Here is a 12498-nt window from a genome sequence, read left to right on the forward strand (position 1 = left end):
CAATTGTGGCCCGCGTTCCGGTTTAATATGGCCCCACAGGTTATTTGGCTAATCCTATCTGTTATGGCCCCCAGTGAATCCCCGAGCGCTGCTCAGAATCACTGGATCATTGAACGCAGCGGTCCTGAGCGGCGCGCAGGGATTCACTGGGTCCAAGAGAAAGCGAGAACGCAGACGGACGTGCAGTCACTGCTCTTCCTCAGTCTGAGTTCTCAGGATATCTTGTACGTCGACGTCACGGGATTTGGTTTGGGGGCAGAGAAGGAAGGGGCAGAATAAAAGCGAGAAGGGGCAGAATAAAATAAATCCAAAGTCCAAATAAATAGACATTGTATTCAATCCCTCCCCTTGTTATACATCGTCCTGTTCCTTCTCTACTATTACACACAGCTTTACCTCTTGCCCCATCATACACATTTTTGAACTCTCCTGTCATCTCTCCTCCACACTATCCACCATCCTGCCATCCCCCCACCCTCAGATACACACCTCCCTGCCATCTCCCAGCCTCCAAATACAAACCTCCCTGCCATCCCCCAGCCTCCAAATACAAACCTCCCTGCCATCCCCCAGCCTCCAAATACACACCTCCCTGCCATCTCCCAGCCCCCAAATACACACCTCCCTGCCATCTCCCAGCCCCCAAATACACACCTCCCTGCCATCTCCCACCCCCCAGAATAAAAGAGAGAAGGGACAAAATAAGAGAGAATGTACAGAATAAAAGAGAATGTACAGAATAAAGAGAGAATAAAATAGAGAAGGGACAGAATGTAGGGACACAATAAAAGAGAGAAGGGACAGAATAAAGAGATGAAATGAAAAGTATGCCGCTTGCAATACATTTTGCATAAAATAGTTAATTTGCATTTAATTTTAATGGTTCAAAGAATGTCAGGCAAAATGGTGGGCCCTCACGCATGTTTACTTCATCAAATCTGGCTCTCTTTGAAAAAAGTTTGGACACCCCTGATGTAAGCAGTACCTCCAACATAAAAATCAGACAGGTTTCCACTAAGTAAGAACTAGGTTAACCCATCCAGGATTATATTATGTGTGCTCAATGAGACGGACAATAATGTAATTTTCCCTCTTCTTCTTCTTCAGAGCAACAAAACTCAACAAGTTTATTCAAGAATGTGAAATGTCGAAATCAAGAAAATGGAAAAGTGAAAGAAAATAATCTTGATGTGGAAACCACAATCAAAGAATGTCACAAGGATTCACCAAGATAATATATATTATTTTTTGTATTTCATTTGCTTTGGCACAACGGAAAATGCAGCATATTTCTATTTCATTGAAGCCGGTTTTTAAAAAAAAAAGAAAAGAAAAAAGGCTATTTTACAGTACACGACAAGTCAAATAGAGTGTCACAATAATTTTAAATAACAGATTTTTTTTTAAACAATGCAATGATTTAAAATGCATGATTAACACTAGTGCAGGGCGGCCTATATGGTGATCACTGCGAGCCCTGTTTTACGAGTTGTTTGACTAAAAGAGTTTCTAGATTTTTACGGGACTAGATTCTTTATATGATAATGTGAGAATACAAAATGAGACCCATAAAGAGACTTGGGTAAAGAAAGAGTAATGATTAAATACAAACTTTTGTCAGTCAATTGAAAAAGAAATCACAACGGATGTTAATATAATAAAGTCGTCAAATACATTCAAAACACATGACAGATCATGGTACCCAGACAGCATTTGGTTAAAACCCTTTGAGGGATCAGTAGGTAATTTCAATACATGTCAGCCTCTAACACAATCTTAAACACCTTAACAAATCAAAGGGACCTATTTAAAAAATAAAAATAAAAACAACACTAATACACCGGGAATAATTTAAAACCTATTTGTTATTATTATTTTGGAGTTCATTTTATATAGCTGTATAATATACAAATACATTTCTAATACTGTATGAATATTTTATATATGTGTAAATGTCATATTGTGTGAGAGACCCAAACACTTGAGTTTGCAACAAATGTATAAAGCTCAAGCTGTGCATATTTTTGAAGGAAGGTTGCCATTTTGTAGACCAAATTATCTTAAAATCCTATTGTTAATTTCTAGCATTGGCAATCTTACCATATATGAAAGCCCCACGAATATAACAGCAATGAAGGAGAGAGAATGATCTGTGCTTCTTTTACATGGGAAGTACCATGTCCCAATATACTCTCTCCATAGGAGCATGTATGATATACACAGTAGCTTTGTTACCACCATATCACTCATCATGCAAAGCAGCCCGTTGGACCTCTCCATATATGTATGTCACTGGAATAGTCTATTAGTGCTTAAAAAAAATGTCTTTCGCCCCCCCAATCCCTCTGGCTGACACGTAACCCTTTTCCTGGCACATGGTGTCTGCAGATGCCTTTTATAATGAAGGGGTGTAGGATGGGGACATTTATTTATTTATTTTTTGGAGTCCTCGTACTGGCTCCAGCCCCTCTGGCCAAACGTAACCAAGATTTTCTTGTTGGGAAGGAAAGATGTGTGGGTCTTGTAGTGCATTCTGGGTAACTGTGTGATTTCACACATTTGGGCTCAGGCTGTGCCATTGGAAAGTGCATGCAGTTGGTTTTCCAGATTCGAGATCCGTTTGTCTTGAGACTCGACAATCGCCCTCAAACTTTTGATTTCTTCCATAAGGTCTTCCAGCGTGATCCGCTAAAGGAGAGAAGTAGAGTCCGTCAAATGTAATCAGTTCATTAATTAATTTAAATTTAGCTCAAGTAAAGGTTGCACATGATATACCAAGCATATAAATAGAATAGAAAAAAGTACAATAGCATAGTGCAGTTATTATAACAAATTATGATTGAGAGACTAGTAAAAACGGTCTAAATACTTTAAAGTTGGTTAAGCATATTGTAAGTGAGCAATAAAGATCTGCATCATTGATCACAGAGTTAAAGCAAAATTTTATTTACTTCACTACCTAAATTGAACTCTTTTAAAGAAACTAGGAGCCTATGCCATGGCAAGATATGCCAGCAATCCACAGCCAGAGAACTACATTCTAGCTAACTAAAACAGATTATATATCTGTTGTCAGGATATTTATATCAGCAGACATTTTGTGCTAAGATAGAAATGAAAAGTGTATATTGCCAGAGTCACTCAGAACAGAGCGGACTCCATGTTGGATCTTCAGGCTAACAAAGACACATAATTTCTTCTTGCTTTCAGTAACACTAGCCACTAGCCTGAGCTAAGGAATGCATTATATAAACAAGCCAAGTGATAAGCAATGAAGCAGGGGGATGGAATGCTCTGTTTAAATGTTAATAATAATAATAATAAATAAATAATTTTAAACACAGACACTAGTGACAGAGAAGACTAAGTAATTCATTTTACTTTCTAAATTGAGTTTAAAACTGTCAATTTTAGAAATTACAACAAGAATTGTCGACGCACTATCTGGAGAAAATCCAAAGAAATGCTTTGAACTGACAGTAAATTTAAGTTATGGTAGTCATTTTAGATAAGCCAAATGACGTCAAATTGTCATCAGGAAAAGTGAACTCTTTCCTGGATAGGAAGGTTTAATTAGGCAATTGTGCCCTCTATTGATTAATTTCTAAATTGCGATCGGCAGGTTGACCACACCTTCAGGATCCTATTGGTTCTACCAACTAATGACGTACAGAGAATCTTTCCCTTTAAAAAGTTAGGACAAAGGGAAGAGAGAGGTTAGTTTTTTGGGGGGCTTTCAGATTTGGAAATCCAGAGAGATCCAGGAAAGATATTCACTCTGGGACTAACTCTCAAACTCTCTTGGACACAACTCAAGAAACACTCCTTGACACTTAGAATTTTACTCTTACTTTCTAACCAACATCACTTTTCTCTATTACTTACATACCTCCATACAACCAATCATACCCGCATTAAAGTTCCTTGGACTACCTACTCATCTGATGAGAACATCTACATAACTGGTAATTATGCTGGTTTTATTTAATTAATCTAAATTAATTAAAATCTAATAGCATGATATATGACTGGATAAATCACGGTCAGATTTCAATATTTAGAAATCTTAGTTAACTAAGGAATATATAGTTATAAACATTCCATTCTGCAGGTGGAATTAAGAATAATTATATATTAATGTGATATTATCACGTGTTAGCATACCGCTGTTTTTATCCAGGTGTATTGATTTGCTCTAAAATAAGATAAGATATCTTTTTAGGCAAATTAAAATTCGGCTTATCGAATCTGGTAGATTATTCTTATTGGATGGTTCCAGGAAATGATTAATGAGCTGGTTTGAATGTTATTTGAATTGAAAATTACATGAGAACAGGATATTATATGCCTAGGAGGATCTAGCCAGCATTGAAAGGGTTGATCTAACTGTTAGCCAAGGTTTTTTACAACTTTTCGCTGGAAGTTTAGCTTTCTGTGTCCGTGAAGTACCCCATAAATCTGGTCTTGACAGTTGATGCCGTAGCTTTGTACTGTGTTTAGCTATTGTATTGCATACTTATGTTATACTAAATATTCACTGATTATTATCATGCATGCCGCCTAATATTATTATTATTTTAATTGTCACAATAAATTATCTATTTTTAAAACAAATTGTGATTTTATTTGTATGGAATACATTTCACTTACATGATAACGATCTCAACGATCTAAGAGAATTGAAATAGTGGGCAATTCTCAACTGTATAATATCATCCCATAAATATCCCCACACTGTACATAGGTACTACTGCAGATGCCACATTTTCATAATGGGGGGAAAATGTCACTTTATTCTGCTTACTGGGTTGAGCTCAGGTTTGTGTATTGCCTTTAAAGACAGATTATTGAGCAGAGGCAATACTGGCTTTGCCATCCTGCTTACTGTATTTATTGCAAATTCTAAAAATAATAGACCATTTAAAAAAAAATAACCATGTTTGGAAATTTGTGTTGAGAATGACTTGCATAGTTCAGCTTATCTATCAAGACTTACCATAAGATGCTTATGCTAGTATTCATTTTTTAAAATCTTTGCCTTCCGTCTATTTTAGGTCTTGCAATATTGACCTATACCTATAGACGTGTAAGATATTAAAGGAACACTGCAAACACAAAAAAGCACTACAGCACTGCAGTGGTTACGGTACCAGGAGTGCCCTCAATATAAATAGTCAATCTGTTTGCTACCGGTCACTTTCCTTTTCTGAGATTAACCTAGCTCATTAGAGTGTCAGTGTTTTAGACGAGGTGACCTTCACCTGGGAGTCCACGGGTAAGCTGTTAAACCATTAGCTAATTCAAACCTTTAGTGCTCTGCAGTATTTAAGGTGCTTAGAGACTTCCTTTAAAAAATAAAAAATAATAATAATATTAATTTGATTTCTGGTGAACGCTTTCCAGGTTGGAAAATTCTTATGACTGAATAACCTGTCACATATTGGACAGAAAATTTTGTTAATTTGCTGAAATTGGGGGATCTAAGGATTATGGTCTCTACCTGACTGTCTTACATAGCTAGATGCACCTGTCCTCATTTTATTATGTCTATTTGCTAGAGGTCATGGTATGAGATGTTGTAATAACAACTCACTGAGAAGCCTGAATCACAGGAGGAGAAGCTGCGTCGTGGCCCAGTTGGTGGTTTATTGTCCAGAATGTTTTTCTTGGTGACCTTAAACTCCCTGTTCTTTGCAGGAACATAGCCGTCTCTTAGAGACACCAGCAAAGGGTCAGCATTCTGTCCAGAAAACCACTCTTCAGCTTCGATGGCTGGCTCAAGCCCCGGTGTATCTGGATATAGATCATCCTGGAAGAGGTCTGACTGTGGAACGAACAACAAACAAAAGATACATTAAAATATTCAATGCCAAAATGATCAAGAAATGAAAATGAAATGAATACAAATAAACCACAGCAGAAAATGGATATTCTACAGCTATGAGAGGGCTGAAACAAGGCATTTTACAATAGTTGCAGACAGGGGAGAAGAGTGACTGACTACAAGATAGCACTAGGATTGAAGATTGAGGAGACAACAGCAACAAACAAAGTTCTGAATATTCTCGTTGGCTGACAGGAGTACAAACAACTGTATGTGTTGTAAGTACAAGGCAGCTATGACATACTCAGAGCCATTTTATGTGGGTCAAGAGAGATGGCAAGCATTGATCCATACCTTTCGAGGTACAGTCATAACAATGGGTTCACATTTTCGCTCATGCAGCTTGTAAAACCTGTAAAAACAGCAATACAAAATAACTAGGTTATCACCCAGAATCAGCAGCGACATCCAATGAGTTCCATTTGTTTGATGTAGAGTGAAGGTACATAGCTGTTTAGATAGATAACTTTCTTACTAATGTCTCAATTTAATAATAAAGGATAAAAGTTTTCCAAATTAATTAATATTTTTAAATCTACTTTTAAGATGATATATTAGAATACATATTTTTACATTATGTGATATACTTAGAATTTGTTTATTTTGTGATATTTGTAATTTGATTATTTTTTAAATATTACATACTTTTTTAGATTTTAAAAATCATTTTAAAAGTATCAAAAAATATTAAATTATTGCTTTATTTTCACCATGCTTTCAAATCCCTATGCTTTAAAATGTGTTAAAAACTAAAGTGTTAAAAACAAAAGAAAAATGTAATCAATGGAAAGGTGATCCAACAATAATAAATTGAGGCCCAAAACATGCCATCAGCCACAATAATAAAAAAAAGTGGCTAAATCAGATGGCATAGGCAGAGGCAAGCTTAAAATGCTCATAGGACATGGTGGAGCACATAGATTGTTTGTGAATTCTGTAAATGTATTATCCTCATAGATGAATTCTAAAGGTAGAATTTTGGAAATCACTCTTGTTTCTCTTTCTATTTCATTTATTTACAAACGGGTTTTTTGAGGCATAGAAAATATTTGATACATTACTGTATTTTATAGAGTAACAGAAGATGCCATTGAATTACATACAGGTGATACTCGAAAAATTAGAATATCGTGCAAAAGTTCATTTATTTCAGTAATGCAACGTAAAAGGGGAAACTAATATATGAGAGAGACACATTACATGCAAAGCAAGATAGTTTAAGCCGTGATTTGTCATAAGTGCGATGATTATGGCTTACAGCTCATGAGAACCCCAAATCTACAATCTCAGTAAATTAGAACATTGTGAAAATGTGCAATATTTTAGGCTCACAGTGTCCCACTCTAATCAGCTAAGTGAGCCATAACACCTGCAAAGGGTTTCTGAGCCTTTAAATGGTCTCTCAGTCTGGTTCAGTAGGAATCACAATCATGGGGAAGACTGCTGACCTGACAGTTGTGCAGAAAACCATCATTGACATGAGCCTCAAAAGGTAATTGCGAAGGAAGTTGGAGAGGATTGTCAAGAAAAGGCCATTGAAATGTGTTGGGGACTTTCACAAGGAGTTATAGTGTGGTGTAAGTGACAGAAAACTTATACCAGCAAGTGGAGCGCTTTAACATGAATAGCTTACCAAATGGTCCCTCATTCAGTCACAAAGCATACGGTACATGTTAAAAAATATAGAAAATACAATATAGTGCAGACGGTTTGGAATGATAATGCAATTGTAATAGAAATTATATTGGTGATTTCTAGATGAATGAAACACTCACATTTGAAGGAGCCTGTATGTGAAAACACTGGCTCCGTATTTCAGCCTATGTGCTTGTTTAGGGGTAGCACCGCCCGTCTCCTTCGATATAGGATGTTTCTCAAAGACAAATTGTGGAGAAAGCAGACCAATGTGTAGGAAGTGTTTAAAAACACAAATATTTGGAAATAAATGGTGTGCTCACCTGGTCCTGAGCCTGTGGGTCCCGGCTCTAGGTATATGCGTATTGTGCCAATTTGGGTGGGGATGGCACTACCCCTAGGAAGATATTCTTGAGGTTTCCAAAAAAGGAGGACTTAAAAGGATCTTAAGTAAAAAGTAATAAATTTATTTAACAAATAAAATAAAATATAATAAAAACAATGAAAGAAGTCCTTAATAAAAAGTCCTTAAAAAAGCCAATACGCGTTTCACTCCTTAGTGTGGAGCTTCCTCAGTCAGCTGTGGTGTTTTGTCCTCTAGATCTTCCTTTTATATAATTTTAGGGGTCCTCCCCTTTAATGATTACAGTCAGTTTGTCCAATAATGTCCTCAGTTGCATTTCCCTTGTAGGGTATAATTTGTATATGTCTCTTTAATTGGGTGTGGGGATTTGCGCCCTTTTTCTTCTTCAATTTCATTGGTGGACCGTGGTGGTTGGCGGAAATAATCCGCTCATGGCCGGGCGATTGGCGGAAGTGACGTCACGGACCCACGTGATCGCCATTCCGCCGCCTGGAAGTTCGCCTTCCCCTCCGTCTCGACGCACGTATCCCCGCGTGCAGACAGGAGGGGAGGGGACAATGCGCACCCATCCCGGAACGTCCCGCCTTTGAGGCGTGCCGGAACGGCCCCAAGCCCCTCCCCCCAATCCGCAACGAGCGGCACATAGCGCACGTCAGGGGAAAAGCGAACGAAGCAGTGAATATTCTATATGAAGTAAATAACAAAAAACAAAGAAATATAAAGAAATATAACAATTCATCAATGGGAAATGTACACATATGATACCCATATTGTGAAAATTAGTGTGGTACTAAAGTGCTTGTAAAGAATAAATATTAAATGTTAAATATTAAAGTGCTATTAGGTGATGACTGTTAAAGTGCTATTAGATAATTAGTATTTTCAGTGATACTGTTAAATAATAAATATTTTCTAGTGATACTAATTTTGAATGATATTCATAGATAAAATTGATAAGTGAAAATGAGACATAATTTGAATCTGAGTTATAGAAGAGGAATAAATGGGTATAAGTTAAATAAAATGGAAGAGTTCAAAATCTATATTCAAACCCTGGGGTTTTAGAGTCCCAAGGTTGAATATCCACCTCATCTCACTCTGTCCTAATAGTTTCAAAAAGTCCCCTCCTCACCAGTTGCCTTTTATCCTCTGTATCCCCATAAATTTGAGAAGTGTGGGGTCACTATTGTGTGTCGTAAAGAAATGGTGGGATACACTGTGTCCCTCAAATTTTTTCTTGATGTTCCTAGTATGTTCCTCTATCCTGATGTGTAATTTACATTTAGTTCGACCCACATACTTAAGACCACATGGGCATTCTAACAGGTATATGATATTGTTGGAGTGGCAAGTTATGAGGTCTTTAACTTGGAATTCTTCTTTATTGTTAAAATTCTTAAATTTGGTAATATTTCTTTTTTTATTATTTGTGTTTCTACATGCTAGGCATGTACCGCATCCATAGAAGCCCTTTTCTTTATCTAAAAAGGTGGTGGGTTTTGTTTTTTTACCAGAAGTCTATTTAAGTTGGCCGCTCCCCTAAACACTACTTTAGGTTTAGATGGTAGAATTTGTGTTAGGGTATCATCCTGTAATAGGATAGGCCAGTGTTTGGTTAGAATTTTTTTTAAGTGTTTTATTGTTATAACTGTAGTTGCATATTATGGGTAAGTTGATTTGTTCCGTATTTTCTTTTTTGTTCTTTTCTTTTAGTAGGGTACTCTGTGGAATTTTGGAGATCTGTGCCAATGTTTGTTTTAGTTTATTTTCTTCATAACCCTTCTCTAGTAGGTCTGAAATTAATTTGTTCGCTTGTTCTTTAAAGATAGTTTCATCTGTACAATTTCTTCTAATGCGTATAAATTGTGACTTGGGGATACCTTGAAGCCAAGGAGAAAAATGGCAACTAGAGGTGTGGATAAAGCTGTTAACATCCACATCTTTAAAATGGGTTTTGGTTTTAATTAGATCATGTTCTATGAAAATATCTAGATCTAAAAATGTCACATTGGTTTGACTAAAGTTCGTTGATAAAACAATACCCCACTCATTTTTGTCAAGTTGATTTAAAAAAGTGTGTAGAGTGGTTTCAGTTCCGGAGGGGAAGGCGAACTTCCGGGCGGCGGCGGAATGGCGATCACGTGGGTCAGTGACGCCACTTCCGCCAACCGCCCGGCCATGAGCGGATTATTTCCGCCAACCACCACGGTCCACCAATGAAATTGAAGAAGAAAAAGGGCGCAAATCCCCACACCCAATTAAAGAGACATATACAAATTATACCCTACAAGGGAAATGCAACTGAGGACATTATTGGACAAACTGACTGTAATCATTAAAGGGGAGGACCCCTAAAATTATATAAAAGGAAGATCTAGAGGACAAAACACCACAGCTGACTGAGGAAGCTCCACACTAAGGAGTGAAACGCGTATTGGCTTTTTTAAGGACTTTTTATTAAGGACTTCTTTCATTGTTTTTATTATATTTTATTTTATTTGTTAAATAAATTTATTACTTTTTACTTAAGATCCTTTTAAGTCCTCCTTTTTTGGAAACCTCAAGAATATCTTCCTAGGGGTAGTGCCATCCCCACCCAAATTGGCACAATACGCATATACCTAGAGCCGGGACCCACAGGCTCAGGACCAGGTGAGCACACCATTTATTTCCAAATATTTGTGTTTTTAAACACTTCCTACACATTGGTCTGCTTTCTCCACATTTTGTCTTTGAGAAACATCCTATATCGAAGGAGACGGGCGGTGCTACCCCTAAACAAGCACATAGGCTGAAATACGGAGCCAGTGTTTTCACATACAGGCTCCTTCAAATGTGAGTGTTTCATTCATCTAGAAATCACCAATATAATTTCTATTACAATTGCATTATCATTCCAAACCGTCTGCACTATATTGTATTTTCTATATTTTTTAACATGTACCGTATGCTTTGTGACTGAATGAGGGACCATTTGGTAAGCTATTCATGTTAAAGCGCTCCACTTGCTGGTATAAGTTTTCTGTCACTTACACCACACTATAACTCCAATTTTGTTTTGTGGAATAGAGGATATTTCCACATAAATGTATTGAGCTGCTTACAAACCACTGTATTTGTTTAAAAATATTCTGTTGCACACATTCCTCTGTAAAAGGAGGTATTCTTTGATTGACTTTCACAAGGAGTGGACTGAGGCTGGAGTCAGTGCATCAAGAGCCACCACACACAGATGGATCCTGGACATGGGCTTCAGATGTCGTATTCCTCTTGTCAAGCCGCTCCTGAACAACAAACAACGTCTAAGTATCTTACCTGGGCTAAAGAAAAACAGACCTGGTCTGTTGCTCAGTGGTCCAAAGTCCTCTTTTCTGATGATAGCAACTTTTGCATCTCATTTGGAAACCAAGGACCCAAAGTCTGGAGGAAGAATGTAGAGGCACACACTGCAAAATGCTTGAAGTCCAGTGTGAAGTTTCCACAGTCTGTGTTGATTTGGGGAGCCATGTCATCTGCTGGTGTTGGTCCACTGTCCTTCTTTAAGTCCAGGGTCAACGCAGCCGTCTACCAGGAGATTTTGGAGCACTTCATGCTTCCTTCCACAGACGAGCTTTATGGGGATGCTGACTTCATTTTCCAGCAGGCACCTGCCCACACTGCCAAAAGCACCAAAGCCTGGTTCAATGACCGTGGGATTACTGTGCTTGATTGGCCAGCAAACTCGCCTGACCTGAACCCCATAGAGAATCTATGGGGCATTGCCAAGAGAAAGATGAGAGACATGAGACCGAACAATGCAGAAGAGCTGAAACTGCTATTGAAGCATCCTGGTCTTCCATAACACCTCAGCAGTGCCACAGGCTGATAGCTTTCATGCCACACCGCATTGAGGCAGTAATTGCTGCAAAAGGGGCCCAAACCAAGTACTGAGTCCATATGCATGCTTATACTTTTCAGAGGTCTGATATTGTGCTATGTACACTCCTTGTTTTATTGATTGCATGTAATATTCTAATTTCCTAAGATTGTGCATTTGGGGTTTTCATGAGCTGTAAGCCATAATCATCGCACTTATGACAAAATCACGGCTTGAACTATCTTGCTTTGCATGTAATGCGTCTATCTCATATATTAGTTTCCCTTTTTACGTTGCATTACTGAAATAAATGAACTTTTGCACGATATTCTGATTTTTTGAGCATCTTCTGTACAGTGCTTCACATGGGAATTGCAGGAAAGCAAAAAAAGTGAATTTGGTCCTGAGTTTGAAATTCACTTTGAATTCTTTGCAATTTTCACTTTACTGAATAGCCCTGTCAGTTTAAAAATTGAACTTCCCAAAAATTCTCCAATCCCTCTTTTCTCCCTAAACTCGCTCATGTAGGATAGGTAGGAACGGTTTCTCATATAACAGGTGCTTTACCCTCTAATTTTCTTAGAGTTTTCTTACTCTAATTTAAAGAAAAAGAATCTTACCAAGCAACAGAAAGTCACAAATAAAACACTTTATATAGCCAAATATAATGTAACTTAATCATAGTCTATGACAGGCATAGGCAACCTTCAGCACTCCAGATGTTTTGGACTACACCTCCAATGATCCTTTGACAGCATT

At 37.6% G+C, this 12498-nt stretch overlaps 1 protein-coding gene across 3 annotated transcripts in view; it reads right to left on the bottom strand.

Annotated features, from left to right (window-relative positions):
• Positions 1-1222: 1222 nt before the first annotated feature.
• The window catches only part of CORO6 (coronin 6), a 133427-nt gene continuing 122151 nt past the window's right edge, over positions 1223-12498 (bottom strand). For all 3 annotated transcript variants that reach the window (XM_063450036.1, XM_063450034.1, XM_063450035.1), the window contains 3 exons: positions 6179-6236; positions 5594-5824; positions 1223-2688 (listed from right to left, as the gene is read on the bottom strand). In XM_063450036.1, the coding sequence (XP_063306106.1) occupies positions 2566-2688; positions 5594-5824; positions 6179-6236 (412 nt within the window). In that variant the 3' untranslated portion in view covers positions 1223-2565. The remainder of the gene's footprint in view (positions 2689-5593; positions 5825-6178; positions 6237-12498) is intronic.

Source organism: Pelobates fuscus, chromosome 1 (genome assembly GCF_036172605.1).
Source record: "Pelobates fuscus isolate aPelFus1 chromosome 1, aPelFus1.pri, whole genome shotgun sequence".
In the NCBI taxonomy this organism is placed as follows: Eukaryota; Metazoa; Chordata; class Amphibia; order Anura; family Pelobatidae; genus Pelobates; species Pelobates fuscus.